General features: G+C 58.6%; 11 protein-coding genes across 11 annotated transcripts; 7 read left to right on the top strand and 4 right to left on the bottom strand.

Annotated features, from left to right (window-relative positions):
• The first annotated feature begins 73 nt into the window (after positions 1 to 73).
• On the top strand, positions 74 to 1,441 carry SDRG_03369 (hypothetical protein). The gene is made up of 9 exons (XM_008609002.1): positions 74 to 168; positions 219 to 300; positions 359 to 425; positions 474 to 506; positions 565 to 623; positions 672 to 734; positions 782 to 863; positions 913 to 1,008; positions 1,060 to 1,441. The coding sequence occupies exons 1-9, from the start codon at positions 99 to 101 to the stop codon at positions 1,369 to 1,371; spliced, it is 864 nt and encodes a 287-aa protein (XP_008607224.1). The 5' UTR covers positions 74 to 98; the 3' UTR covers positions 1,372 to 1,441.
• A 546-nt stretch (positions 1,442 to 1,987) lies between these two features.
• Positions 1,988 to 3,413, top strand: SDRG_03368 (hypothetical protein). Its single transcript, XM_008609001.1, has 2 exons — positions 1,988 to 2,423; positions 2,480 to 3,413. The coding sequence occupies exons 1-2, from the start codon at positions 1,996 to 1,998 to the stop codon at positions 3,342 to 3,344; spliced, it is 1,293 nt and encodes a 430-aa protein (XP_008607223.1). The 5' UTR covers positions 1,988 to 1,995; the 3' UTR covers positions 3,345 to 3,413.
• Positions 3,414 to 3,851: 438 nt separating this feature from the next.
• Positions 3,852 to 6,085, bottom strand: SDRG_03367 (hypothetical protein). The gene is made up of 11 exons (XM_008609000.1): positions 5,638 to 6,085; positions 5,462 to 5,586; positions 5,324 to 5,414; positions 5,153 to 5,269; positions 5,043 to 5,103; positions 4,733 to 4,993; positions 4,496 to 4,683; positions 4,358 to 4,449; positions 4,207 to 4,312; positions 4,072 to 4,143; positions 3,852 to 4,024 (listed from the first exon to the last, which is right to left on the bottom strand). The coding sequence occupies exons 1-11, from the start codon at positions 6,055 to 6,057 to the stop codon at positions 3,956 to 3,958; spliced, it is 1,602 nt and encodes a 533-aa protein (XP_008607222.1). The 5' UTR covers positions 6,058 to 6,085; the 3' UTR covers positions 3,852 to 3,955.
• A 676-nt stretch (positions 6,086 to 6,761) lies between these two features.
• SDRG_03366 (hypothetical protein) lies at positions 6,762 to 8,551 on the top strand (the record flags this gene model as incomplete). The annotated part of the gene is made up of 7 exons (XM_008608999.1): positions 6,762 to 7,283; positions 7,327 to 7,523; positions 7,576 to 7,690; positions 7,737 to 7,913; positions 7,964 to 8,046; positions 8,097 to 8,292; positions 8,342 to 8,551. 7 exons carry the CDS (start codon positions 6,762 to 6,764, stop codon positions 8,549 to 8,551), a joined length of 1,500 nt encoding a protein of 499 aa, XP_008607221.1.
• Positions 8,552 to 8,612: 61 nt separating this feature from the next.
• SDRG_03365 (hypothetical protein) lies at positions 8,613 to 10,221 on the bottom strand (the record flags this gene model as incomplete). The annotated part of the gene is made up of 5 exons (XM_008608998.1): positions 8,613 to 8,858; positions 8,914 to 9,483; positions 9,531 to 9,665; positions 9,718 to 9,795; positions 9,862 to 10,221. 5 exons carry the CDS (start codon positions 10,219 to 10,221, stop codon positions 8,613 to 8,615), a joined length of 1,389 nt encoding a protein of 462 aa, XP_008607220.1.
• Positions 10,222 to 10,425: 204 nt separating this feature from the next.
• Positions 10,426 to 12,095, bottom strand: SDRG_03364 (hypothetical protein). Its single transcript, XM_008608997.1, has 2 exons — positions 10,804 to 12,095; positions 10,426 to 10,759 (listed from the first exon to the last, which is right to left on the bottom strand). Exons 1-2 carry the CDS (start codon positions 12,066 to 12,068, stop codon positions 10,504 to 10,506), a joined length of 1,521 nt encoding a protein of 506 aa, XP_008607219.1. The 5' UTR covers positions 12,069 to 12,095; the 3' UTR covers positions 10,426 to 10,503.
• A 1,994-nt stretch (positions 12,096 to 14,089) lies between these two features.
• On the top strand, positions 14,090 to 16,846 carry SDRG_03363 (2,4-dienoyl-CoA reductase (NADPH2)). Its single transcript, XM_008608996.1, has 9 exons — positions 14,090 to 14,177; positions 14,231 to 14,407; positions 14,459 to 14,571; positions 14,620 to 15,003; positions 15,059 to 15,305; positions 15,356 to 15,556; positions 15,611 to 15,939; positions 15,990 to 16,114; positions 16,160 to 16,846. Exons 2-9 carry the CDS (start codon positions 14,236 to 14,238, stop codon positions 16,701 to 16,703), a joined length of 2,115 nt encoding a protein of 704 aa, XP_008607218.1. The 5' UTR covers positions 14,090 to 14,177; positions 14,231 to 14,235; the 3' UTR covers positions 16,704 to 16,846.
• A 190-nt stretch (positions 16,847 to 17,036) lies between these two features.
• Positions 17,037 to 18,625, bottom strand: SDRG_03362 (hypothetical protein). Its single transcript, XM_008608995.1, has one exon. It carries the CDS (start codon positions 18,592 to 18,594, stop codon positions 17,128 to 17,130), a length of 1,467 nt encoding a protein of 488 aa, XP_008607217.1. The 5' UTR covers positions 18,595 to 18,625; the 3' UTR covers positions 17,037 to 17,127.
• A 433-nt stretch (positions 18,626 to 19,058) lies between these two features.
• Positions 19,059 to 20,050, top strand: SDRG_03361 (hypothetical protein). Its single transcript, XM_008608994.1, has 3 exons — positions 19,059 to 19,726; positions 19,775 to 19,850; positions 19,897 to 20,050. Exons 1-3 carry the CDS (start codon positions 19,131 to 19,133, stop codon positions 19,927 to 19,929), a joined length of 705 nt encoding a protein of 234 aa, XP_008607216.1. The 5' UTR covers positions 19,059 to 19,130; the 3' UTR covers positions 19,930 to 20,050.
• Positions 20,051 to 20,310: 260 nt separating this feature from the next.
• Positions 20,311 to 22,697, top strand: SDRG_03360 (TKL/DRK protein kinase). Its single transcript, XM_008608993.1, has 9 exons — positions 20,311 to 20,662; positions 20,708 to 20,773; positions 20,829 to 20,897; positions 20,957 to 21,013; positions 21,066 to 21,128; positions 21,187 to 21,252; positions 21,297 to 21,478; positions 21,537 to 21,933; positions 21,984 to 22,697. Exons 1-9 carry the CDS (start codon positions 20,334 to 20,336, stop codon positions 22,630 to 22,632), a joined length of 1,878 nt encoding a protein of 625 aa, XP_008607215.1. The 5' UTR covers positions 20,311 to 20,333; the 3' UTR covers positions 22,633 to 22,697.
• A 1,316-nt stretch (positions 22,698 to 24,013) lies between these two features.
• Positions 24,014 to 26,316, top strand: SDRG_03359 (hypothetical protein; the record flags this gene model as incomplete). Its single annotated transcript, XM_008608992.1, has 1 exon — positions 24,014 to 26,316. The coding sequence occupies one exon, from the start codon at positions 24,014 to 24,016 to the stop codon at positions 26,309 to 26,311; it is 2,298 nt and encodes a 765-aa protein (XP_008607214.1). The 3' UTR covers positions 26,312 to 26,316.
• Between the last annotated feature and the right edge of the window lie 237 nt (positions 26,317 to 26,553).

Here is a 26,553-nt window from a genome sequence, read left to right as displayed (position 1 = left end):
CGCACAGAGTCGATAGTGTGGTTGCGGCCGGCGATCTTACGTGGTTCGCTGATCTTGCTGTGTCTAATTGCACGCAACGGACTGCAAGAAGTGACGTCATGGGCGTTCTCGACCCGCGGTTCCGATACAGCGCCGAGGACCACGCGCGGCAGTACGTGGACGCTGGCTGTACGCACGTGATCAAGCGACCTCGCCCCATCCTCATGATACCGATGCAGATGCGCTCTGGCGGCCCTTCCTGACGCCCGATGCGTGTGCCATCATGTGTCGACACGTCGACCGCATCCTCGCCGCCACCGCGTACGCCGTCTCGCCGCCATATCGAATGGCTCGATGCTGATCCTGGGTGCTGTGGTAGCGAGGACGTATCCCGCGAGTGGATCATGAACGTGCATCTCCTCGGAGAGCGCTGGCTGTTTGACCTTGTCGGCAACTGCAACAAGCTCGCTTCTGCTGACGACAGCGATGGCTAGGCGTCCGAGCCAGCGCTGCTCGATGCGGTACAGGTAGTCGCATTTGCATCCCGAAGCTAGGCGCCAACGCTCATCGTGGGTTGACGACTAGCACATTTGCGGCCCCGAGATCACGCTCATTCAAACGCACCTCTTTTGCAAGCCGCGCGGGCACGTCTTTGCCCATGCGATGGTTCGTTGCTGAGTGCAGTCTTATAGGTGCCCGCCAACGCCGTGGCATCAAGACGGCCGCAACGACGATGCGCCGATGGCGACTGTTTGGTACGCGCTTCTTGAGGATGCCACCAAATATCGTCGCCTGTATGTAGGATTACGCTGGACGATGTGCGCGACCTCGGCAGTGGCGCTTTGCAAGTGCTGCCAGGCTTGCACAAGCACGGCCTTCTTCCTGTACGAACGAGCGCGTTTCGCCCCGGTAGCGACTGCAGCGTGTGCGTAGAGCGAAGCATCCGACCACTTTCAGTTTGACAAAGTCCTTACGCCTGCGTTCGTCGCGTCGCAAACACCGGTGGCCTACAATCTTCGCGCCGGCGAGGTCGACAACCGTGCTCTTTTGAAAGCAAGCTGAAGATATGACGTATCGTAGGCGGCGGTACATCACCCGTTGCTGCCACATGCGTCCGCGCCCAACTCGGCGCTGGCAGTGCGCCGCGTGCTCGTGCTCCGGTACCTTGCGACGGCTGCGCTGGGCGACAGTCCCTTGTATTCGTGGCCGCCAAGTGAGAGGGAGCCCGTCTTGTTCGCGCCTGGTGCGACAGCGGACGCTAATATCGCTGACGACGACGACGAGGAAACGGACGATGGCGAATTCTATCAAGACCACCGGGACGCCGATGCGTTCTTTGAAGGACGCAGCATCGTCGTGCGCTCTTCCCGCTTTGATTTTCAATCAATCTAGTCGGTAGACAAGTAGACAACCAAATTGGATGGCCATATATTGTGGACAATATGTCTTGCAGGACGCGTGGGCCGTTCGTATGGCGCTATTAATTTCCTCAGCTGAGCGCATCGACCGAGCACGATGCCGACCACAGGAGGGCGCCACGTCATCACGGAAATAGTGTTAGCAAATCGAGGTATTCATTCGAATATGGACGACCAAGAACGGCCCAAGGCGAGCCAGATTTGGTCTCTTGTGGAAGGGTTCACGCGCTTGCGTTCACACACACAAGGAGACTCCACAGTGTGTTGCCACCGTGGGTGCCAAGATGCACGATGCAATGGCTTTGGATTGGCTAAAATTTCTTCAAAAATGCATCGGATTGGCTGAAAAGGGGTCACCGGCAACTGTGGCATCCTTCTCCATGTTCTGGCGACCGAGTTGCACCAACGACGATGCCCCCGCTGCGCCGACCTCTCTTGTCGACTTCACGCCGTCCGCCGTCGCCGCTGACTCTGGCAGCTGAGTGTTCATCACGCTGACATCCCAGCCTCGCGCCGCCGCCGCCATAACGTCACGTTGCAGTCCGCGTTGAAGGTCGCATTCGCCCGTTTAATGTCCATTTCCGAATTTGCGACCTTGATGACGAAGCAGCCCGCTTACGACCTCGCCCAAGTGCAAGCGCGCGTCAGCGGTATGACATCCCCGATGTCGTTCGAGAAGGTCATGACGTTGAGCAACGGTTGGACCACCGACGTGCCGCTGCCTGCCCAGGCCGAGCTCATTCGCATCTCGAAGCTCTCGAGTGACGGCTTTGTCGTCGACGCCAACTCGGCTCTTGCGTTCCTCACGCCAAGCGGTAGCGCAGCCATGGAGATCGAACACCTCCTCGACGCGGCCAACGTCGATCGAACGAGTGAGGTCTGCAGCGTCGCCGACGGCAACTACGTTCTCACGCGCTGTGGGTTCAAGGCCGTCCTGCACGCACTCGACAACGAACCACTCGAGACGTTCTATAACCGTGTGTGTGCTTTGCGCGAGATTACGACTGCCCACAACGCCATGTTGAAGTACGTCTTCTGAATCATCTTGTCTTCGAGCTCTCATCCATCGCGCCACTGTTTAGCGCCAACATGACTCCTAGTATCAAGCCCGAGATCGTACTGCTGGCAGCAAGCCCCATTCACCAGGACAGTGGCATGGCTGGTGCTCGCATTGACGACCCGATTCTACTCGACTCGGATGACGAACCGATTCTTCTCGACTCGGATGACGTACTGCTGGCAGCAAGCCCCATTCACCAGGACAGTGGCATGGCTGGTGCTCGCATTGACAACCCGATACTTCTCGACTCGGATGACGACGACGATGTCGTGATGGACGATGGTCATAGCGACGATACCGCGGTTGTCATCGACTGCGAGGCGGTCACGATCGACGAGGCGTCGTCGTTGGCATCACCAGCTGTCGCCAAGTCGGCTTCAAATGACGTACCGGCGTCTGGGTTTGGTGCGCTCGGTGTCGTGACGTGGAGCGCTCTCGAGCTTGAGACGTTTCATGCAATCAACGTTGACGTGTGCGGGGTTGAAGATGCGCTAAACGAAGCCGCCGACGACGTGGGCGCCAATGACGCAGCTTCGCGAAACGCCGCACTCGCTCGCGTCCACGACTTGCAGCATACGCTGGCGCCACTGTACGCCCAGCGTGACGACGCGCTCGTGGCGCTCTACCGCGGCGAGCCGTCGCTTCGTGCGCGTATTGATGTGTGGAACCAGTTGCAGCTGCCCGACATCCCCGACTTGACGCACGGCGCCTTCCGTCGTCTTCGCGCGATCGCGATTGGACTGGCCAAGCGCGCCTCGCCACACTCGCCCAGCGCGATGGCGGCTCTCTTGCGCGACCAGCAGAGCGAGCTCATGCGGCTTCTTGTCGTGTGTCGTCGGCTTCGCTCGCCACTGCTCTGGACAAAGGGCCCGTCTGTGTTTTGCTAAGTGTCTTCCGCTGGAGTACGTCGGTAGTCGTTGCTTCTTATGAATGCACCCTTCGCGTCTTGCTCTTGGTAATACTCAGTGGGGCTGGTTCCGGTACCGCACGCAGAGTACTTGTTAGCTCCGGGATTGTCTGCGCAGCGCGGCGATCGTGCGCAGGAGAGCGCCACGCCATGCCGGATAAAACGCAAAGATACTCGGTTATCTTAATCTTTTATCCGGATGACGTTTCAAAGTACTTTGACTTGAAGTTTGTAGCGACAAGTAACCGGTGCGGGGTAAGTTATCCGGATTCCTGCAGAAGATCGCCAGTCCCGAATTTGTCAACGCCGATGCGCATACATCACACTGCGAGGAGGTCGGAAGCACGCAAAGTACTAGTGTTTTTCTGGTGCGATGTCATTATAATTGTGTGCTGTCCCACGAGGCTCGGGCCAGGTCGTAAACATTGGCATCGCCGTCGAGCCACGCCCACTCAAGATTCCTAAGCAGCAAACTGAGCCTTGGCCGTGCGACTCTCGAGACAAGGTGTGCTGGCTTCCGTTGCGCTCGTCATTTTCGCACGAACGCAGTGGGAATCTTCCGTAATGTATGTACAATACAAGGCAAGTCGGCTAGTAAAACTCGTCCTCGGTGCGCGAGAGCTCTTCTCGCAAGGCAGCGATCTCGGACAAGTGCTTTTCCTGCACACCAACGATACGTATACCAACAAGCAACGCATCAAGCGTACCTTCATGTTGATGATCTCAGCAACGCGCTTGCGGTTGCGGGTCCATTCGTCGTCCTTGGCCGTCTTGATTACCTAGTATAGCGCATGAGATGCCAGTCCACGGAAATGCAGCCATGGTGTCCATAAACCGCGTACCTCGTGGATCTTGGTGACGTTTTGTTCGCGCATCGAGTCTTCTTGGGCAAGGAGCTTGCCAATGTGGATATCGTGGGACCCGTTGATAGCATTGTTGAGCGCATCGCTACGACAAAAAATGCTAAATTTGCGCGAAATGCACAATTTCCACCGATCGTTGAGGATCGCACGGCACTCGTCGCTGAGAAAATCGTCTTCTTCGCCGTCTTCGGTCGCCATGCGCTCGAGCAGATTCGCCGCCAGCTATGTAGGATCATCGCACAAACTTCTCAACGAGGCAACAGCGTGCCTGTGTCACGGCATCGAAGAAGTGGTTTTCGAGTGTCTCGATCGTCCGGAAATGGTCGGTCGCGACGGCCCTCGCTTCGATCCCGATCGTCTCAATGTGACTTTCCAACGACGCGATCGCGTCTTGTGCAAACTCGATCAAAAGCGACTCGTGCTCGAGCAGCTCCGTGTTGAGGCCCTCGCACGCCGCTACAATACAGTGTATTAGATTCTTTCAATCTGTCAAGTTGATACATACCTTGGGCTTGGCCTAGCACGGGTGTCACGTCCGCGTCGGCGGTCGCAACCGCTTGTTTGAAGAGGTGCTTGACCGCCTTCTTGTAGCGCTCGCACGCGTGGATGCTGTTGTGCTGCGTCGTATCGTTCTGCTTCTTGTACTGGGACTTGAAGCCCGTGCACGCAGCTTGGATCGATGCGTGCTTCTCAAGAAGCACGACTTTAACGTCTTCGGTGGCGGCTTTGACTTTTTCCGTGTAGTCATCGATCAAGTTGCGTAACCCTAATGCCAGACGATAGTAACACAATGTAGGTAGCTAAATGGACCATACCTGGCAGTACTTCAATCTTGCTGATCTCCGTGTCTTCTTTAAACATATCGTGGAGCAGCGTCTAGGTTGATCCTCTCATGTGATCCAATGTTTATGGATGAAGCGAGTACCTCGAGAATGATAATGCTGGCTTCTTGGAGCACTTGCGTATACTTGGCGTGGTCTGCCTCGCGTGCCAGCGCCGCATCTTCGATCGCTTTCACCTCCTTCATTTCTTCCAGCTCGTCCTATTCGCACAGTGTTTGCATCCATTGTCAAAATACCTTGTGGGCGCATCGTACCTGGTACTGCTCCCGCGCTTGCACGACTTCGGCCATGTCCACGAGCGAATAATCGAGGTATTTGAGCTTATCGAGATGCGCGAGGACAAACCTATCTCGTTCATCACCACAAGTCGTGAAAAATGGACGGCAGCGTACGCGCGGTACTCGGGGTCGGAGCACACGGGGTTGCCTTCGAGGTTGAGCACACGCAGCTTCTCGAGGCACTTGAGGTACAGGAGGCCTTCCGTGTTGCCAAGCGCATTGTTGCCCACCGAGAGCACCTGTTTCAAAATGAGCTAAATCAACAACAAAACTTCGATCGCGCAACGTACCTGAAGCTGCTTGAGGGCGTCGAGGTTCTCTAACTTTGCAATGTTGTTGTTGTACAAGGTCAAATCGTGCAGCTTTGTTAGGGTTTCGAGGCCCTTGATTTCAGCAATGTTGTTGAATGAGAGGTCGAGCCATGTGAGGTTCGTGAGGTGCCCGATGCCCTCAATCTCTTGGATGACATTGTTGTCGAGTTGCAGCTTGGTGAGGCTGCGCAGCGTGAGGAGGTTGTCGATTTTGAAAATGTTGCGAAACGAGAGCGAGAGCACTTGGAGCTTGGCAAAATCAATGTCCGGACTGCTGCCCTCGACGTCTGTGACGGCGCTCTCATTGAGCGTGTCGACGCCGTCCTTGGTGATACTCGCTTGGATCATCTCGTCGTTGATGACGGCGACTTCGGCATTGCGGATGCCGAGTCGATGCATGTTGCGTCGAGTTGCGATGTTCGTTTCGGGAAAACCGTAATTTTCCAGCTTGGGATTTCGGACAATAGTCGCCGTTCGACACCATTCTTGAATTGAAAATTTGGTGTTTGGATTTGTACACATTTGTTAATGACCGGTGCCAAGGGTATATAGAAGGTGGTGGACCTTGTGTGCATGCACGATACGGTGCGCCATGGAAAAAATAGCTCCTGCAAGACACTCCAACGATATATACTCTGACAGTGGGTGCGGATATGAAGGACCTTTGGGAGACTCGGCGTGCTTGCTTGACGCTCAGCGGAAGGACTGTGGCACAAGCCCATGACGCGTCAAGTCGTCATCGATACCCCGGTAGCATTGCATCTCTGGAGAAAACGGACATGCATGGAAGAGTCATTCGAGCTGCCTTGGTTCTCTGACGCCTCCTTGGACATCCATGCCTTTCGTTCATCGGTTCTTGGCTGGCTTGACTCGATGGCGTGGGAGGGTTCAACGTCGTCGCGTGGAGATGCTCGCTCGTCGTCGGTGACGTGGCAACGCCTGGGCGGTGTTAATATTATCAAGTCTCGCAGGTTTGCCGTGTAGCGAACGTGGGGAGGCGGCGCGAATGCACTTGTCGCTGATTGGCTAAAAAGCTCGCAATTTCCCCGTCGCTGCCGAAATCCAGAACCATTTTCCATCGGCCAGCAAGAGGAGCAGGAGTTATGGTGGCCGTGACGCTCAAGTGGGGCAAGCAGTCCTTCGACCTCGACGTGGACCTCGAGCATGGCACGGTCGCGGGCCTCCGCGCGCAGATCTACTCGCTGACCTTCGTGCCCATCGAGCGCCAGAAGCTCATGTCCAAGGCGTGGAAGGGCATGCTCAAGGACGACGTCCCGCTCACGACGCTCGATGCGTCCAAGCTCACGCAGATCATGCTCATGGGCTCGGCCGAAGAGATCAAGGCGCCGACTGAGAAGATCGTCTTTGCCGAAGACCTCTCGAGCTCGGAGCTCGCTAGCGCTGGCGTGGCCATGCCTGCCGGCCTCGTCAACCTCGGCAACACGTGCTACATGAACGCGACGCTGCAGTGCTTGCGGTACGCGCCCGACTTTCGCGAGGCGCTCAAGGAGTACAAGGGCGGTCTCTCGGCCGACCTCGCGCACAACTTTACCTCGAGCCTCCGCGATACGTACGCGCAGCTCGACTCGAACCTGGACAGCATCCCGCCCATGATGTTTGTCGACGTACGTCCCTCTTCTTGGGCATAGGAGGCTCATGCATGGGTAGACGCTGCGCCGCGCGTTTCCTCAGTTTGCACAGCAAGGCCCGCGCGGCGGCTACATGCAGCAGGATAGCGACGAGTTTGTGTCGGCGCTCTTTAGCACGCTGGGTCGCCAGCTCAAGGCGCCGACGACGACCATCAAGAGCTTGGAGTCGACCGACAACATGGTCGATGCGCTCTTTGGCCTCGAAATGGAAGAACGGTACGTCTTGCAGCGCTCTTGTCCCTTGTACGCTCATGAACCACATGCGTAGCCTCGAGTGCGGCGAGACGGACGCCGAGCCCGTCATGATGAAGAAGGAGAAGGCGCTCAAGCTCGTGTGCAATATCACGAAGGACACGAACCACATTTCCGAGGGCATTACGATCGTAAGCATGGGCGCTTCGTCGTCGATCATAACATCACGCGGCGTAGGGTCTCGAGGGCACGATTGAGAAGAACTCTGACGTTCTCGGCCGCAACGCGACGTGGAAGAAGACGATGAAGATCAACCGCCTCCCCAAGTACATTTGCGTCCAGTTCATGCGCTTCTACTGGAAGCTCACGCCCGAGAGCCGCGACCACACGGGCGTCAAGTGCAAGATGCTGCGCGTACGTATCGCAACTCGTACGGTTACCAGGATTCGAACCGTGTATTGTAGCCGATCAGCTTTCCCCAAGTGCTCGACATGTTCCCATTTTGCTCGGACGAGCTCAAGGCCGTCCTCAAGGTGGGCCGTGACAAGTACGTTGCCGCAAATCGCTATACGGAGCCGAAACTCAAATTGGCGCTAGGAACGCCGACCTGATTTTGAACGAATTCAAAGACAAGAAGCCGGAGACGACGACGGTGGGTGACGCCGAAGAGAAGCCCGACGTGGACATGGAAGGCCTCTCGGCCGAGGAGAAGGAAGCGCTCGAGGTGGCCAAGACCATGTCGATGGCCAACGGCCGCGCGTCGGCCGGCATTGGTCTCCCGCTCGACTTCCAGGTGGATTCATTTTGAAAAAAAAGCGTAGAAACACTCATGACGGGGATAGGGCAACTATGAGCTTTTTGCCGTCGTGACGCACAAGGGCCGGTCGGCCGACTCGGGCCACTACATTGGCTGGGCGCGCGTCAAGGACGACGACTGGCTCTGCTTTGACGATGACAACGTGAGCCCGTGCAAGACGGAGGACATTCAGAAGCTCAAGGGCGGTGGCGACTGGCACATGGCGTACCTCACCTTTTACCGGGCAAAGAACTAGGCGACCGACAGTGGACGCTCGCACGACTAGTCTCTCGTAACGTGGAGAATATTGTCTTCTTTTAGGTTGACATTGTGTCGTGTTGGCCGCGCCGACGTCGGTAGGGCCCCGACGTCTCATCCATGTCGTCCGAGTCTCGTCGACTGCTCTCGGGCCGACCGACACTGCTGTTGTCGTCGTCGGTGAACGCCTCGGCGATCGGTGGTAGCCGTGTCGTGGACGGCGGCGCCTTGGGCATCGTCGGTGGTGCCGGCTCGTAGAGTGACAGGCCCATCGTCGAGAGCAAGCTCGTGAGCCCCAGCGCCAACTACCGCATGTCCCATAAGAACGCACATGGTGGATCGCCACATCAAAGCGTCTACCTCGCGCTTCTCGACAATGAGGTGCTTGAACTTGTGGTCGTGGACGTAGTAGACAAGTTGTACACGGTAGAGACCGTCCAGCGTGACCCAAAACCGAACCGGGTGGGCATTGCTCGTACTACTCGTGCTCGAACTACTCGTAGTCGCGCCGGCAGTCGGCAGCGTCTTTTCGCACACCGCGCGCCGCAGTACTTGGGTGAGCGAGAGCTTCGCTGCGGTGATGTGCTCGTCATGCGCTTTGGCTGCCGACGACGTCGACGCGAGCGCGTGCTGGCTCAGAAAGCGGTCGGCGTTGCGGACAAAAGCGCGGACGTGAGCGGGCGGCGTCTCGTGCGCCAAGTGGACGTCGAGGACGATGCGCGCGTCGAGCGACTTGGAGCGCACGTGGACTTCGTGTGTGAGAAGGATGCCATTCGGGACGATCGCGAGGCCTTGGTCGTACTGCCGGACGGTAAAGAACTGGAGGTACATGTGCTCGACGACGCCTTCGATCTCGAGCACCTTGATGTGACTGCCGCTCTTGATGGGTTCGTCAATGAGGAGGATGAGACCGCCCATGACATTGCGAAACTACAACGAATATGAGAAGAGTGAGGAGGAGGACGATGTCGTAGTACCCAAGTGTGGGAGCTGAGGAGGAAGAGGAGTTCGAGCACCAAAATGAGCGTTGTGATGATCTCGACCGTGTCGAATTGGAGTTGGCTCAAGAAAAAGTAGTAGAAGACGACGGCGCAGAGTACATATTGCAGCACCTACAAGAGGTCATGGACGTCGCATGCCCACTCGAGAGCGACGAGGCCGTACGCCAATGCCTTCCGTGACGATCATGACCTTGCCCGTGTTGTCGTCGTGGCCGTCCCAGCCCTGGCGCCGCAACACCATCTACCACCGAAGTCAGTCCAAGACGGTGCTGAAGAGGATGATCAGGATGGAGGCGAGACGACGTACGACGTGGAGAAACTTGCAGAGCTGCAGCACGGTCCAGAGCATCGGGATGCCAATGCCAATCTGCACGATCGTGTTGACGGTCGGGAGCTCGAGCGCGCTCGTGATCGTGAGCGCGATCCACACAAAGACCATAAAGACCACATACGAGAGCGGGTACAAGACGAGCTTTTCAAACTCGCGGAGGCCGCCGGCGATGCTCCGATACCGCTGCTGCGCCGCGAGGCCACGCATGAGAAGCCGCAGCGTCACGCGGATCATCTCGACGCGGAAGAACCATGCGGCGACGACGATGGCCACGGCGCCCACGTAGTTCCACGTCGACGGCGTGATCGAGATGTCGGCCGGGTCGCCTAGCGCCATGCTGCTTCCTGCCAGTTGGACTGCCTCGAGAAACAAACAGCTGAAACAGTTTTAAACACCTTTATCCGGATCCGGATAGAGCACCGACCCTCGTGGCACCACCAGCGTCGAGCGTCAAGTGCATCCGAGACGCGACAGCGCCCCAGCGATGAACAAAGAGCCTTCTACTAGTAGATCCACCCATGCTGCGCAGTCGACGTATGCTTGAGACGAGCAAATGCTGGGTTTTAACCTGCAACACGGAAAACTACGTCGTCGACGCGCGGAAACACGCGAGCAAACTCAAGGGCGATAGCGATTCACGAGCAATCGAGGTCGTAGGCGGCGAGGACTCGATGGTCGCTCTTCCTTCACGCGAGCAGCCACACTGTGGACGGCAGACCGTGTTTGCAACGAGCGCGTTGCCCGTGGCCGGAGCTGGATTGGGTCTGGCTTGCATTCGAGCTCGTCACTACTGGGCGCAGCCATGGCATTCTCGTCGTGCACAGCCGATTCCGCTGCAGCAAGCGCGGTTAGCACAGCAGGCGCCTCCGTAGCACTAGCATTGCGTGTTGTTAACGCGTGCAGGAGTCGGTATCGTACCTTCTGGTTGCGACCTCATCGTCGTCATCTTCGTCGTCATCGGTCGTGACGCCATCGCTTGTCGACAATGCGTCGTCGTCGTCGCCAAGCACGAGCGTCTCTGCGTCGGACGTCTCCATCTCTGAATCGAGCAGCTCTGACGCGGGCAGCTCCGACTCGGACAGCTCGGAATCGGACAGCCCCGACTCGGAGTCGCCCCAGCTGCACTCTGCCTCAGAAAAGGCGTCCAAGACCGACATACCGTGATCGTCCGAGCCGCCACGCGCCTCGTCGACGGTCATTGCCATCGCTTCTGGCGACGGGGCGGTCATGCGCTGCAACTGGTCGACGGTCGCCGGGGCCAAGAGGTACAGCGCCTGCGCGGAAGCGAGCTCACGCACCCAGTAGCCAAGGCGCATACCGGCCATTGTCGGCGGCCACAAGTCGTCATCAATGGGCACCACGTACCCCAACTGGGGCAGCAGCGGCTGGTCGAGCTTGCCCGAGCGCACGAGGTCTTGGTACGTCGCCCACGCCTCAAACACATGAACCCACATGTCGTGGGCTGGAAAGACGTAGCCCAGCTCAGCGAACGTCGCCTGGTAGTCGGCCGGGAGGAGCAGAAGGCGCAGACCGAGGCGCCACGTCACGCAGCCGAGCTCGAGGCCGTGCCACATTTGCGGCCAGTCGGTCGTTGCGGGGACGATGTAGTCGACAAGCACGGTGGAAAAGTCGCCGTGGAGACGTTGGTACGCTTCCAGGAGGCCGACAAGCTGCTCCCATGGCGGCGACGTCACAAAACAGCCGTGGACCCGGAGCGAAGCTTCAATGTCCACTGGCAGCTCGTACTCGTGGAGTTGCGCAAGCGCATCGGCGAGCGCGAGGCCATGCGCTTCCTCTGGCCACGACTTGTTCTTTGGCACTTGAAACTCGACATGGACGGCACCATAGCGGTAGGTCTTCTTGTACGTCGCGAGGGCTTCGATGACGGCATTCACCGGCAGGCGCTGGTGCTCGTGGTTCACGAGAGCATGGAGGTCGGTGGCCGAGAACCAGTTGACCTTGAAGCCGAGGCTGTGCAGCGAGTTCCACAGCTTGTGCGGGGCGATCTCCACGCGCCGGTGCAACGCAAAGACGAACGAGCCGAGACGCTTCCCGTGCAGCGCGGATGGCCATGCGTCGGTCGCCGGCACCTTGAACTCGTGTGGCACGGCACAGTTGCCATGGAGCTTTCGGAAACGCGCGAGCGCGTCGAGCATCTCGTCCCACGACCACGTGGGGACCATGGGTGCACGAGCCACAATGAAGCACAGATCTTCTTCAGCGTCTCACAGTTCAAGGTCCAGCAACGGTGCGTTAAAGTTGTAAAACGTATGCGTAAAACCCACGTGGCACCGTACGTCGCTTTTAAATGAATTATTAATGATTTTTTACGTGGTATTTGGTGAAAAACGCGGTGTGGATGCCCGTTGCATCTGTTGATGACGTGGCACGTCACACATTTTTCACGTGATAAGCATCCGACACGGCGGGACCCACCGGGCGGGTCCCTCGGCGGCCGGGCCGGTCGTCGGGGCATCCGACGCCATGATGCTTGAACGACTGACCGGATTCATGCCGGATAGAAGCAGCTCTGCGTGAATCGAAATTCGAAGCGACCGGCATACAAACGCCCAAGACAAGATCCCAGCACGATGTACAATTTCATCGTGCAGCTCAAATTAGCGCGCATCTTCCGCGCCCCAAACCATCGAGCAACACCGACGCGCACAGTAGCGCAGACTCTATAAGCATCTTACAGTGCCCATTAACATGCAATTACGAAACGAGATATTGGTCTTGCTCTTCGGAGACCGGAGGCGCCGAGCCGTGCAAACGCTCCTGAGCATACCACCGCACAGCACGAGATGGCGCACGCGTACACGAAGCTGTCGTTCATGCAGTGCGGCGGCGTGGCGCATCACTGCAGGCAATCATGCAGCAGTATTGTGGCCGGGGTCTTGAACGCGTGCTCTTCGTGGACGCCGAGCGAGCCGAGCTGTCGTCAAGTAGACTTGGTGCCGCCATCGAGCTCGTCGATCAAGTGCGGGTGGCCAATAGACGTCTTGTGTTCGGGCTGCTATGGGCACTCGGGCCTTCGAGTGCAAAGCTTTCATGTTGCAGCGCGGCTGTTCTCGAGGTGGCGGAATGTGGTCCTTGACATCGCCGCCGGCCATAGCCCAGATTGCTGTGGGTACACCTCGGTCCCGGCCCCGCCCGGGTCGTGCGCGGTATTAGTGGTCGTGACCAGCGCATCGGTACAACGCCGTTCGGGCTGCAGTGGCAGTCGCCAACGCCAACCGCGTATTACGTCGCCAAGATGAGCACGAGTACCGCCTCGTCTCGTCTCGGCCCTGCCAAAATCGGTTGTGGCAACGCTCGAGCGGGGGCCTACCCTGGGAGGTCCACAGCCTGCATGGTACAACGCAGGTAGCGGTCCGATCGACGAGGACTCCAACATCGCGGAGCGTAGCGACGAGCTGCTCGTCTGTGCTTGGTATGTGCTTCTCGGACTGCATCGGCCTCGATCTTGTTGCCGTGTAGCATTGAAATCGTGTTTCAGCTGCAAGTAATCCACGTCACCGTCACCGTCAACGGATAATGCAAATGCAGTGCGTCCATGGACATGGAGATCTCTCTCGCGCAAAGCAACGTCAAGCCATCACTGCAATCAGTCGACCATCCTTGCTCGACAACACTGCTCGCAATGCTCAGCGTGTCCAAAGCATGGGCACACAACGAGGAAGGAGATGGTCATCACACCGCGTAGTGCAAGCTTGTACGATGACTACGATCGTCATCTGGTTCTGTCGAGTCTGCATACCGTAGTATCTCTCGCGACAGCCCGGACACGACATGCTTTCTCAACAGAGCACCTTCGCTTCGGCATGCTAATCACAAGATCACTGACGCACTCCCGCGATTGCCGCCGCTTGGACCTTTCGTCCTCCTCCAGCTCTCTCCAGCATGCAACGAAGGTCGAGGAAGTTTGGTTCAACCCATTGCGTTCAAGTGTTAAACGTCGTTTCAACGCATGACAAAACCACGTTTTATTCTCTGCGAGCGAGAGGAGCCTGTAGCTGCGTTGCTGCTGGGTCTGAACCTATGTGGATGTGGATGGTAATGCCACAAAGCTATCGACAACATGTGCACAGCGGTGGCGGCGGCCCCTTTTCGGTGACGCTCGGCGTGTGGTCGTAGCGGGTGGGAGCATCCGGATACGTAATGTCAAGTGAACCGGCCTCGTATCCGGATCAAAGCGTATCCAGCGGGCGTTTACTAAACGGGAGCGAGGTTGAAGAACGGGCGGCGAGTACAGAATTCGATTCGCCGCGTCCAGCAACCACCGACCGACGGTACGCCCGCGATGGCCGTGATCGCCAGCGCTCATGCGACGACCTCGTCCTAGGCACGATGACCAAGTACCCGCATGTCTTCAAGCCGCTCGACTTGGGCTTCACGACGCTCAAGAACCGCGTCCTCATGGGCTCCATGCACACGGGCCTCGAGGAAGGCCGGTCGCTCACGCGCCTCGCCACGTTCTTTGCCGAGCGCGCCAAGGGCGACGTCGGTCTCATCGTCACCGGTACGTTTGCCATGGCAGTATGGCATGAGCTCGAACGCGCTGGCTGGATAGGTGGTATTGCGCCCAACCGCGCCGGTCGCGTGAGCCCGATGGCGGCCAAGCTCACGACGTCGAGCGAAATCCAGCGCCACAAGGAGGTCACGACAGCCGTCCACGAAAGCGACGTACGTCTGCAACCCAGCGGCGGAAATGCTTATGGCCAACGACATTAGGGCAAGATTGCGATGCAGATCTTGCACAGTGGCCGGTACGGCTACCACCCGTTCAACGTCGCGCCGTCGGCTATCAAGGCGCCAATCGGCTGGTTCACGCCCAAGGCGCTCTCGACCTCGGATGTGCGCTCGACGATCAAGGACTACGTGCAGTGCGCCGTGAACGCGCGCGAGGCCGGCTACGACGGCGTGGAAGTCATGGGCTCGGAGGGCTACCTCATCAACCAGTTTATCGTCGCGCGCACCAACAAGCGCTCGGACGAGTTTGGCGGCGACTACCTCAACCGCATCAAGTTCCCTGTCGAGATCGTGCGCCAGATGCGCCAGGCGGTCGGCCCCGACTTTATCATCATCTTCCGCCTCTCGATGCTCGACCTCGTCAAGGTACTTCCTCTATTTGCATGCACATCCATCTTCCTCACCATGGACACCATACTAGGATGGCTCGTCCTGGGAAGAAATCGTCGTCTTGGCCAAGGAACTCGAGGCCGCTGGCGCGACGATCCTCAACACGGGCATTGGCTGGCACGAGGCGCGCATCCCGACGATCGCGACGAGCGTGCCCCGCGGCGCGTTCTCGTTTGTGACGCACAAGCTCATGGGCCAAGTGGACATCCCGCTCATTACGACCAACCGCATCAACTCGCCGCAGGTGGCCGAAGACATTCTCGCCGCGGGCCACGCCGGTGCGTCGTTCCCTCTCCGCCATCCCCAGCTAACGCCATGTGGCTTGTAGACATGGTGTCGATGGCGCGTCCGTTCCTGGCTGATCCGGAGCTCGTCTTGAAGGCCAAGCTCGGTCGCGAAGACGAGATCAACACGTGCATTGGCTGCAACCAGGCGTGTTTGGACCACACGTTCAAGGGCATCTCGGCCACATGCCTCGTCAACCCGCGTGCGGGCTACGAGACCGAGCTCAACTACCTCCCGACGACAAGTACGTGTCGTCGATACAATCGCCGACTCTAGAATCTCATGGACTTGTGCGTAGCGCCCAAGAAGATTGCGGTGGTCGGTGCGGGCCCCGCGGGTTTGGCGGCGGCGACGGTCGCGGCGCAGCGCGGTCACCACGTGACGATCTTTGACGACCACAAGGAGGTCGGTGGGCAGTTTAACCTCGCCAAGCAGGTTCCGGGCAAGGAAGAGTTTTACGAGACGCTCCGGTACTTTGAGAAGCGGCTCAAGCTCACGAACGTCGACGTGCAGCTCGGCAAGCGCGTCTCGGCGCAGGAGCTCGTCGACGCCAAGTTTGACAAGGTGGTGCTCGCGACCGGCATTACGCCCCGCAAGCTCAAGATTGAAGGCGCCAACCACCCCAAGGTACAAGCGACTGTCCATGTATCCAAGTGGCGACTGAAGTATCTGCATAGGTCGTGAGCTACATTGACGTCCTCAACAAGTCGGTGACGCTCGGGAAGCGCGTGGCCGTCATTGGTGCCGGCGGTATCGGCTTTGATGTGGCCGAGTACGCGACGCACGTCGGCAAGTCGCCGAGGTATTGCTCCCCTTGCTCCACTGAAACTCATTGCTGCGTGTGTAGCTTGGACATGGGTCTCTTCTCCAAGGAGTGGGGTATCGACCAGTCGATTTCGACGCGTGGCGGTCTCGCCAAGCCCGACCACCCGACGGTCGAGCGCCAAGTGTACCTTCTCCAGCGCAAGTCGAGCAAGCACGGCAAGGGCCTCGGCAAGACCACGGGCTGGATCCACCGCCTCTCGCTCAAGCACCGCAACGTCGAGATGGTCGGCGGCGTCTCGTACGACAAGGTCGACGACCTCGGCCTCTACGTCACGGACAACAAGACCAAGCAGCAGCGCCTCCTCGAAGTCGACCACGTCGTCGTCTGCGCCGGTCAGGTCCCGCTCCGCGAGCTTGAGGAGCCGCTCACCAAGGCCGGCGTCGACGTCTTCCGCATTGGCGGCGCCGACGAAGCTTCCGAGCTCGACGCCAAGCGCGCCATCAACATGGGCTCGCGCCTCGCCGCGCAGATCGAGACGATTGCCGTTGGCGCGCCGATCCTCCCGGAGCCGACCTTTGGCGAAAAGGTCGTCGCGTACGCGATGAAGAAGTTTGCGCCGCAGTAACCCGTCGAGTGTAGAAATAGGAATCATACAAGAGCAGCTTGGAATAGTCTATCTACATCGACACTCTGGCGACGCTGGTGGCGGACTTGGCTTGGCTCTACAAAGCACCCGCTCGTCTCCATAATGGAGTCCTTTCGATGACATGTCCGAGGTTCGATCCCGATCGCGATGACCAAGACAAGGCGACGCAGGCCACTTGAAGCATCAAGTGAGATGGCTACAGCTCGGCTAGCATGCGTCAGCATTAGCACCTGCAGCTCCTCTGCTGGGCCACCACCACGCAACCTGACACCACGGACTCTACTTCAGTATCATCTGTCTATCTATCTATCTATCTATCTATCTATCTATCTATGTATGTATCTATCTTAGTTATCTGTCGAGCGATGCAAGGGAGGTGGTTGTGTCTCGGATTCGCTTGTATTTATGTCGACTTTTTGGTGTGTTTTTTGCGTTGCTGCTGGCGCTGCTTGAGCTTGTCGTCAAAGCCGTGTTCGGTCATCTTCATCTTGGCGACGCGCGTCGCGGTGGTCACGTCGTTGAGCATTTTGAGCACTTCGGTTTCGGGCGCGTGCGCTTCGTAGTTGTCGAGCGGCTTCTCAATGACCTTTTCAATGTTTTGGAGCAGCTCAATGTCGTGCTGCGTCACGATCGAGATCGAAGTACCCTTCCGACCTGCGCGGGCCGTACGACCGACGCGGTGGATGTAGTCGTCGGCGTCCCGGGGCAAATCAAAGTTGATGACGTGCGTCACCTCGGGGATGTCGAGACCACGCGACGCAACGTCCGTGCAAATGAGGACGCGCGCAAGACCCGACTTGAACTTGCCGAGCGCTGCGAGACGCCGGGACTGGCCCATCATCGAGTGCAGCACGACGCACGGCAGCTCGAGCTCGAGCGCGATCTCGGCCACGAGCTGGCACGACTTGCACGTAGCGACAAAGACCACCATGGACTCGGTCTTGTCTTTCCCGTCGGCCTCCGGGATCGCGATCGGCAGGTGCTTCTTGCCCTTGAAGCTCTTCTTCTTCGCGGGTTCTTCGGGCACCGAGTCGTCGACGAGCTTGGACATGAGGTACATAAGGTACGTCGTCTTGATCTGCGCCGGCACAAAGAGGTACGACTGCTTGAGCTGGCTCACGGTCGTCGCTGACGGCGTCGCGTCGAACCGGAACGGATTCGTGAGCGCGACCGCCTCCAAGTCTTTGAGGTCGGCTGTCATCGTCGCCGAGAAGAGGAGCGTCTGCCGCGACGACGAGCCCATGCGGTCGAGAAGGAACGCAAGGTCCTTGGAGAACGTCGAGCTCAAGAGCCGGTCGGCTTCATCGAGGACGAGGTACTTGATGAGCTTCAAGTTGGGCGGGTTGGGGCGGAGCATGTGGTCGTGGAGGCGGCCGGGCGTCGCGACGATGACGTGCGGACGCTCCTGCAACGCGAGGGCCTGCGTCATCATGTCGACGCCACCGACGACGACGCACGACCGCAGCGAGATGCCACTGCCAAGCGCCTGAAACTGCTCGCCGATCTGGAACGCAAGCTCGCGCGTCGGCGTCAAGACGAGCGCGAACGGGCCGTACATCTCCTTCCCGAGCGTGTGCAGAATGGGCAGCGCAAAGGCCGCCGTCTTGCCGCTACCGGTCTGCGCACAGCCAAGGACGTCGCGGCCGGCGAGGATCTCGGGGATGCAGTTGACTTGGACCGGCGTCGGCTTGTGCAAGCCGAGGAGCGTGCACTTGGTCACGAGCCATGGGTCGAGGCCGAGGTCGCTGAAGGTCGTGAGGATCGAAGGTGTGACCTTGGCCGTCGCTGGTACGAGCACATCGTCGGTCGCTGCGGCCGCGGCCGGCTCGACGGCCTTGCGCTTGCGCTTCGCCCCAAAGAGAACACTCATGCTGCGAGGATGGTTGGATACAGAATATTCGTATTGGCCAATCGAAAGGACTGGTGCCACGACAAACCGGCGAATCGGCTAGCTGTTAAGATTAACGGCTGCGAGTACGACACAACCGGTTAAGCTGATGTATGCATTGTGAAAGGTTTATGCAATGGGAGAGGTTTCTTCAACGCTTCAACACACAACTTCAACGTGTCAACTTGCCGAGAGGCTGCGACGCCACGAACACTCTACGGTAGGACTCAAGAGCTGCAGATGAGTTTGTCGAAAGCAGCTACTAGCCTCGCATTGACGTCTTACGACGTCATAGGGAAAGGAAACTAGGTATTCGCAGTACAAGAGCCATGCTGGCTTGTGTCAACCATGAACTTGCATCGAGGGGCATTCGTCTAGCGCTTTTGATTGGCCCATCTTTACGCAGTCTTGATCCTGATTGGCGCGTGCACGAAGCAACGGCGAAAGCGACGTCGGACCGTTGGGGTGCTGTATGGCGTGGTCGTTCAGCTGCAGCGCATTGCGATATTCGACGCGTCATGGCCACAGCCCACGCCGATACGATCTGCCTCATTTGCATGGATGCGATTGGGCATCCGTCGATCTTCTCGCGCTTCATGTCTCGCGGTGTATCCGGCGGGAGCTGGGAGCTCGCCTGCAAGCACCGCTATCACGGCAACTGTCTTCGGGCGCAATTGGAAGCCAAGGTCAAGCATCGTGAAGCGCCCATCACCTGCTGCGTGGTTGCGTGCAAGCGTGAGATTGCGCCCAGTGATGTTGCGAGTCTTGTGGGCTCGACGCTCCTTGCGCAGTTCCAGAGTCTCTTGGCCAGCAAGGTCGCGGAGGCGCATCGTGCGTTCTGCCCCAACAAAGTGTGTAGTCGACCCTACGCAGTGTACGCCGGCATGGTCAAGGCGCAGTGCTCGTTTTGCAAGGTGCACTTTTGCCATGGCTGTCACGCCCTGTGGCACGAGAACCTCGACTGCGCCGCGTACCAGCGCATTCTCGCCTCTGGTGGCGACCCAGACCATACGCAGTTTATGACGCTCAAGACAGCGATGGGCTGGAAGCACTGCCCTGCGTGCCATGCGGTCATTGAGCGCAATGGTGGCTGCAACTACGTGACGTGCAAGTGGTAAGAAGTGTGCTCTTGTGCCCTAAAGTATACACTTGTGGTACTTAGCGGACGGGCCTTTTGCTACCGCTGTGGTGCAGCCTACCTCAGTGCGACACCGCAGCCCGGCAACGGCCACGGCCACGTATCATCCGAATGCTGTTACGATCTTCGACTCATACGTGGTCTAGGCTAGCTGCCGATGCGGGTTGCATCAGTCGTAGCGCTTGCTCGAGTCGCAAACATGCAGTTTTGTACTAGTATGTGGTAGTAGTTTTGTATGGGGCGCCGTGATTGCGCCAGGATGCGTCGCTGGCAATCGATCGCCTTCGTCACTTTCATCTCTTTGTTTGTTGCCTTGCGCTCATGTATTATTGCCGCCAACGACGGTCTCCTTCGCAGCTGCTGCTGCTGAGCACGGCCAGTGTCCTGCCTCATGGGAGGTTTCGATATGCATGTGCAGACTATGACGTGGAGCTATATCGAAAGCGTGGATCGCGATCTTTGGCAAAAGTAGCCAATCAGGTGCGACGGTGTTGGGTGCTCGATTCGGATTGGCTGAAACGACCAGTTTGCACTTCGATATTCTGGCATTTCCAATCTCGACCGAAGCAACCCAGGTGCAACCATGCTCCGCCGACCTATGGCCGCCGTCCTCGCGGTGGTTGGTGTGACTTTGGCCGAGGTGGCCTGTCCATACACAGGGCCTTCCTTGTCGACCGGCTATTGCATGAACGACAGCACGGCCCTCTGCGTCGTCGACAGCCGCTGCGCCGAGGTCGCGTCCTGGACGACCGCAAGTCTCATCGCGTCTCGAGGCCTCGTCACAACCAGCGCCTCCGCATTGCTCCAGATCCCGGACTTCAGTATGCTACGCTTCGTCGGCAATGGGATCAAGACCGTCGGCGACCTCTCGAAAGCACCGAACGGCAGTGCGATCGCAAACTGCATGACCTTGTACGACGACCCTTTCTGGATGATGCACGCCTTATGCGATCATAGGGTTATTGCCTTCAACCCAGGCGTACAGCTCGACAAGATGGTGCTTCCCGCTTCCCTCTCGATCTTGTCTGACAACGCGAACCTCGTCCATGCAACACGCCGTGTTGAAGTATTTGCGTAGGGCGCTACCGAACAACGGCCTCTCGACATTGCCAGCGACTGTGCTCTGGCCTGCGCGACTCACCTCGATGTACAGTACTGTCTACTGCGCTGGCCTCTCTGTGTCAAGTACTCTACGGCGTGTGCTAGCGTGCTGGACAACAATACGCTGCAAAGCTACGTCAATGGCCCGGTCGTCGATACGATGTACACCGTGCGACTCTATAGCGGTTCGAAAACACAGCTTCTCTCTCTCTAGCTCTCTCTACAACAACTCGCTCGTGGCCTTGGAGAACTACGACTGGCGCCGCACAAGCCACGTGTATGAGCCCCTATGGCACCATACCTTGCCGTTTACATCGGATCCATGGACATGCTAGGAACCTCGACGCCAATGCGATCACGAGCATCAAGAACGTGCAGCTCTCGACCACCTTGATGACCTTGTACGATCTACCTTGCCTCTGTGTCGCTCGCTCATGCCATGCAGCCGCTGCGATCGCTGCGAGTTGGCCGAGTTCACTTTGGATATGCCATCCTACCTTGCACTCAAGGACGCCAAAAACGTTGTGATTGGCGCATCCAAGGTCCTATCGTGCGCGGCCGGCGGCACCCTCCTCGGCATCCCCAATGGCAACAGCCTGAGCATCGCGGTCTGCGTGTCGCCAGAACGTACGTCATCGTACGAGTACATATCGTATGTCGTCACGCCCGTACGTACATTGGATAGCGTTCTTCAACTCGTCGCACGCGTCACCCGGACCGATCGTCTGGGGCAGCCTCGCTGGTCTCGCTGTCGTTGTCATCAGCGCCTTTGCGTTCAAGCGCCAGTGCGCGCAGCAGAGCGGATCTGGCCACAGCTACTTCAAGACGAGCGACGATGGCACGGCGCCGTCGAGCGTCAGCGACGCGAGCATGCACGACCGCCTCGACATGACCGACCTGCTGCCGTTCCGCATTGACGAGGCACTGCTGACCAAGCAGCGCGTCCTCGCATCTGGTGCGTTTGGCCAAGTGTTTCTCGGGAGCTACCGCGGGCAGGCTGTCGCAATCAAGGCGCTGCTGCCCCACCGCACAGCGATCAAGGACGTCTGCGGCCTCGTCGCCGAAGCCAAGCTCCTCTCCAAGTACGACGACTACGACTTCTTGACGTTCAACTGCTCATGAATGTGTGCAGACTATCGAGCCCTTATATTGTGCGCTTCCTCGGCGCGGCGTGGAGCCGGCCCATCGATCTCTGGTGCGTTGTTGAGTACATGGACCTCGGCGACCTGCGCCAACTGCTCGCCACCAACGTCGTCCTCATCGAGTCGGCGCGGCTCGAGATGGCGCTGGCGATCGCCGAAGGTCTCTTGTATTTGCACTCGCTCGACGTGATCCACCGCGACCTCAAGTCACGCAACGTGCTCCTCAACACCGGTGGACACATCAAGCTCACCGACTTTGGCGTCGCGCGCGAAGTGTCAAGCGGCACGATGACGGCCGGCGTCGGCACGTGCCGGTGGGTCGCGCCCGAGGTGCTCCAGAGCGGCCACTATACGACGGCCGCCGACATTTACTCCTTTGGCGTCATCCTCTCGGAGCTTGATACGCGCGGTCTTCCGTACGCGGAGCTCCGCAACGCCCGCGGGCACGCGCTGAGCGACTCGGTCATTGCGACGCGCGTGCTGCAAGGCACATTGGCGCCGTCGTTTTCGGTCGATGGACCGGCCTGGCTGCGCGCGCTTGGCGCTGACTGCCTTTGCATGGACGCGGATATTCGGCCCAATGCGCTGCAAATCTCGACGCGACTTCGTCAGACCCAGCGCGATCTTCTGACAGCGTAGCCGAGAAGCAACAACATGCAAGTTGAATGCGAAGTCGTAGTACTACATCTGTCGTCGCATGTCCACTCGTCGCGTTTATTGGGTTGGTGCCAGAACGGGCTAGGGTAGGGCTACTTGACGGCCATCGGGTATGCAAGCTCAAGCTGAGAACAAGGACCTTTCGACGGAGCGGACCAGTGTAATCGTTGCCGCTTGTCCAGCGTTCCCACGCACGACGCTGTCAAATCTTTCACTATATTATACCGTTACCGCAAGGACCCTATTCTCTATCGACAGTTGCGATGTTACTCTAGCACAGCAGTCGATACTCTAGCACAGCAGTCGATAGTCCCTCATTTCGGCTGTTTTTGAACAACTCGATAAAATGCATTCGTGTCCAAAAAGCCAAATCCCCTTAGCAAGCTAGTAATTCCGGGGCATTTCATGGGATCGAACCCTCGACTTTCCGTCTACATTAAACTAGGGTTAACCTCGTGTTTTCTTGGGGCTGGTTTTGGTCGAGCTCTTTGGTTGAGGTTTTGCATTGGGTTAGCGTGCAATCTAGCGGAGGGATCGTGTACTACGTGTGACGTAGTTTGGACTCGTCGGTGTACGGAATCATGTGCATTGAAGTCCAACGTTGTAACGAGTGGCTCTTGGACGTCTCCGTTGAGGCACTGCTACTGCGCGTGATGAGGAAGCGTAAGCCTTAGACAAGACCCGGTGGTCGAGACAAGGCAAAACTGAACGTGATCATTGGAAAGAAATACGACAGAAGACTAACCTAGAATTACTATGCTAGATACGATGAGCTAGACTAAGGGCATACTTCAACGTGGCAAAGGCAACGAGGCACGTGCAAATGCGTATGTGCAGAGGATGGTGGGACTTGAACTGATATGGATGCAAGACGAACGAAACTGAAGAAAAGATGACACGGCGTGTGCGGTCACGGCGACGGTGCACAGTGACCCACACGTTCGGGCGAGATTGTGGTAACCGGGCGGCTCACCTTGTTACAAACGTCCCCTGCCTTAATCGTCGGGTTTTCTTGGGGCAGGGTGTGGTTGGTCTTTGTGGTCGATGCTGCAAATGCCCATGTCGGCCAGCACAAGCGCGCCGCCTTCGAGCGTCATCTCCTTGGTGATCTGGTCGCGCACGACCGCGGCCGTGAGACCGACGCCACAGCTTGATGGATTTGCGCGCCGATGTTGGAACCAACATACAGCAGACTGCGATTGGAGAGGAGGCGGCAATACAATCCCGAGATCCCACTGCTGGAAGGATGACGCACTTTGTGCACGGCCTTCAATTTGAGGATTTATCCTGAATAGGTCAACGTTTCCTTGTTTTAGGGCATGTTGCAGTCTGATCGCAGTCGCCCTTTTGCAAGCCACAGCACATGACGAGCCGGTGGCACCAGTACAAGGCCGCCACCGACGCCGTCGTCTCGTGGCTTCAGCGTGTGACGTCGACGGCAACAACGAAGAAGAAGAAGCAGAAGGCGACGACGACGCCCGGGGCATGGACAACGAAACAGATCTGGGCCGCCGCTCTCGACGTCGCCGACAAAGGGCTGCTCGTGCCGGCGCACATCTGGACGGAGCTCTCGACGAGTATTCGTCTGCGCTGGATGGCAACACGGTCGCTACCGCCCGACGCTGGCCACATGCACTTTCTCGACTTGCTGCGCGCGATTCGATCCAAGCTCGCGCCGCGACGACCGCCGACTGCAACTCGGCGCACGACGGCGGCAGAAGGTGGCCTCTCGAACCCGTTCAAGGTTCTTGCAGACGAAGACGACGAGGACGATGACATGCCGCATTTTGATGCGACGGCGTACTCACCTCCAGTGCAGACGTTGCCCGCGGATGCACGAGTGGCGCAACTTGCCGACGATCAGTTTCGCGCAACATGCTTCGTGCTGGACATGGATGAGCTCATGGGCGAGGTGCATGCTGTCTGGGCGGCCTTCAAGCAAGGCGAGACGACGCTCTTGGCGGCGACCGCCGTTACCAACCACTGCGTCCGCGTCGTCGAGTCCCTTGCGTCCGAGCTTTGTTTGGAGCTTCCGTACCTCAAGACGCTCGGCGACGTTGGTGTTCTTCTTGGAAAAACGCCACTCGCCGCTTTCCTCTTGAGCCACTCGGATCTCAGCATGGGCGACACCGTCGACTGGTGCTTGCGCGCGGACGACCACCGCATTCCGCTCGATGACCTCGTCGCCACGATGGCACACACGCTTGGTCTGCCAGAGGATCGTGCTTCGTTGCTGCAGCTCGCGTATATAGCCGCGCTACGCAGCGACTGGACGCAGAATACGCGGCATTTTGGCGGCGACAACCATCTCGGCAAGGTCTACAACCTTCTGGCTATGGTCGCACCGATCCTGCAGCCGGGAACACGCATCGCGGTGACCTCTCGCGTGGCGTGGGACGAGGCCACGGCGCCTGCCACGTCCACCAAAGGGCTGCATGACATGCTGTTCTTCGACGTCCTCGTCCCGCTGCTCACGATCGCCATGCGGCAGACGTCGGACAAGAACGATGGCCGCTACGGCAAGTGCACCGGGGCGACACTGCGGCCGTACGTCACGCTTTTGCGCGCGTATGGCAAGACCAAGGTGGCGTCGACAGAGCTCGTGTTTGCCACACAGTGCCTGCTTGTCTCGATACTCGCCGTACAAGGGCCGCCAGAGGACGCTATCACGTGCGCATCGGTGGCCGCGTCGACCGTCGTGGCGCTCAAGCAGTCGTATCGCCACGTCCTTCTCGGCTTGCAGCGCCCCAACCTCATCACCGAGCACAAGCGTGTGTTCGACGCGGACGCCGAGACGCTCCGATTTGCTCTGTGGGCAGCGACCAAGGACGACGAGTCGTCGGCGGTCGCTCGCACCCGAGCGTGGCTGAACCCGTGGATGGCCGGGCAGTGGATGCTCGACGTGGTGATCTCGGCGCATCTTGCGCTCGGCTACCGGGCCATGGACGACATGCGCCAAACGACCGTCGTCCTGCATGCGTACAACGCCCTGCGCATCGTCGGCCGCATGCCTTCGATCCCAGCGCTGGAAGCGATCTCGGACCTCTGCACTCGCGGGTCGCAGTTCTGGGTCGGCGGTCGCCCGAGTGCGCGCGGTGGCTTTGCGACGGCGTTCAAGCTCTCAATCGGTGCAGCGACGATCCACAACGCTGGCGAGGTGTGGGCTCGAGATGCGGGCGCTGCCAAGCAGCGGTACCACGACCAGAAAGACCGCCGCAGCAAGCTTCAGAAGGCGTATGGCGTGGCGCAGACGCGCGCCGTCAAGCGCCTGACCATAACGACAAAGCTCAGTCGGTCGTTGCGCCTCCTCTTCAGCGTCGAAGAGCCGACTGACCTCGCCGATCTCCGGCGCACGCTGGATGCCGAGTGGCATGCGTTTTTGCACCTTGACCTCGTGCATGTCGGCAACGTCTTGCGCCATATCTGGTTTGGGCTCCAGCGTCGCTTCGGCGGCCTCGTGGAGCCGGTGGCGGCCAACGACGTCTTCTCCAAGGCGACGGTGACCGCCGCGATGGATGGTATGACCGCGCTTATGGACACGTGCGACGCCGGTGCTGATGACCTTTGCGTGATCGACGCTTTTGTGGCAGCGATCCACGAGCTCACCGACCAATTCCAGCAGGACTCAGCAGCCCAATGCAACCCAATCCTCCCATTCTAGTCCGCTGCATACTCGTAATGCATGAGTTTTTACTCTTTCAGCGTCGTCACCACTGCTACCAGGTAAGATACAACGCAGTGCACGCCGACTGCGGACGACATGTCCTCGTCGCCCTCGTAGAGAGTCTATACGCGCAGCGTCTACACGCAATGTGCGTCACTCTTTGCGTTTGACATGCGAACTAGTGACTATTCATCGACTACTCCACGGCCATTCGAGTTGACAGCGGTGGCAGGGGTAGG

Source organism: Saprolegnia diclina (assembly GCF_000281045.1).
Source record: "Saprolegnia diclina VS20 unplaced genomic scaffold supercont1.8, whole genome shotgun sequence".
NCBI lineage: Eukaryota > Oomycota > Saprolegniomycetes > Saprolegniales > Saprolegniaceae > Saprolegnia > Saprolegnia diclina.
The sequence above is the reverse complement of the archived record's forward strand: the minus strand, read 5'-3'. Positions and strand labels throughout refer to the sequence as shown.

What these genes read in the sequence shown, in the direction of transcription:
- SDRG_03369 (XM_008609002.1), top strand. Translation starts at nt 99, where the DNA reads ATGGGCGTTCTCGACCCGCGGTTCCGATACAGCGCCGAGGACCACGCG. An exon ending in CGCTGCTCGATGCGGTACAG is followed by an intron (nt 507 to 564) that starts GTAGTCGCATTT and finishes GTTGACGACTAG; the next exon opens with CACATTTGCGGCCCCGAGAT. An exon ending in ACAATCTTCGCGCCGGCGAG is followed by an intron (nt 1,009 to 1,059) that starts GTCGACAACCGT and finishes GACGTATCGTAG; the next exon opens with GCGGCGGTACATCACCCGTT.
- SDRG_03368 (XM_008609001.1), top strand. Translation starts at nt 1,996, where the DNA reads ATGACGAAGCAGCCCGCTTACGACCTCGCCCAAGTGCAAGCGCGCGTC. An exon ending in GCCCACAACGCCATGTTGAA is followed by an intron (nt 2,424 to 2,479) that starts GTACGTCTTCTG and finishes GCCACTGTTTAG; the next exon opens with CGCCAACATGACTCCTAGTA.
- SDRG_03367 (XM_008609000.1), bottom strand. Translation starts at nt 6,057, where the DNA reads ATGCATCGACTCGGCATCCGCAATGCCGAAGTCGCCGTCATCAACGAC. An exon ending in TCCGACCCCGAGTACCGCGC is followed by an intron (nt 5,415 to 5,461) that starts GTACGCTGCCGT and finishes TGAACGAGATAG; the next exon opens with GTTTGTCCTCGCGCATCTCG. An exon ending in TCTTCGATGCCGTGACACAG is followed by an intron (nt 4,450 to 4,495) that starts GCACGCTGTTGC and finishes GATCCTACATAG; the next exon opens with CTGGCGGCGAATCTGCTCGA.
- SDRG_03364 (XM_008608997.1), bottom strand. Translation starts at nt 12,068, where the DNA reads ATGGTCCCCACGTGGTCGTGGGACGAGATGCTCGACGCGCTCGCGCGT. An exon ending in GATGAGGTCGCAACCAGAAG is followed by an intron (nt 10,760 to 10,803) that starts GTACGATACCGA and finishes ACGCAATGCTAG; the next exon opens with TGCTACGGAGGCGCCTGCTG.
- SDRG_03363 (XM_008608996.1), top strand. Translation starts at nt 14,236, where the DNA reads ATGACCAAGTACCCGCATGTCTTCAAGCCGCTCGACTTGGGCTTCACG. An exon ending in TCTCGCCGCGGGCCACGCCG is followed by an intron (nt 15,306 to 15,355) that starts GTGCGTCGTTCC and finishes TGTGGCTTGTAG; the next exon opens with ACATGGTGTCGATGGCGCGT. An exon ending in CAACTACCTCCCGACGACAA is followed by an intron (nt 15,557 to 15,610) that starts GTACGTGTCGTC and finishes ACTTGTGCGTAG; the next exon opens with CGCCCAAGAAGATTGCGGTG.
- SDRG_03362 (XM_008608995.1), bottom strand. Translation starts at nt 18,594, where the DNA reads ATGAGTGTTCTCTTTGGGGCGAAGCGCAAGCGCAAGGCCGTCGAGCCG.
- SDRG_03361 (XM_008608994.1), top strand. Translation starts at nt 19,131, where the DNA reads ATGGCCACAGCCCACGCCGATACGATCTGCCTCATTTGCATGGATGCG. An exon ending in AACTACGTGACGTGCAAGTG is followed by an intron (nt 19,727 to 19,774) that starts GTAAGAAGTGTG and finishes TGTGGTACTTAG; the next exon opens with CGGACGGGCCTTTTGCTACC. An exon ending in CCGGCAACGGCCACGGCCAC is followed by an intron (nt 19,851 to 19,896) that starts GTATCATCCGAA and finishes TACGTGGTCTAG; the next exon opens with GCTAGCTGCCGATGCGGGTT.
- SDRG_03360 (XM_008608993.1), top strand. Translation starts at nt 20,334, where the DNA reads ATGCTCCGCCGACCTATGGCCGCCGTCCTCGCGGTGGTTGGTGTGACT. An exon ending in GGCCCGGTCGTCGATACGAT is followed by an intron (nt 21,014 to 21,065) that starts GTACACCGTGCG and finishes CTCTCTCTCTAG; the next exon opens with CTCTCTCTACAACAACTCGC. An exon ending in GGTCTGCGTGTCGCCAGAAC is followed by an intron (nt 21,479 to 21,536) that starts GTACGTCATCGT and finishes TACATTGGATAG; the next exon opens with CGTTCTTCAACTCGTCGCAC.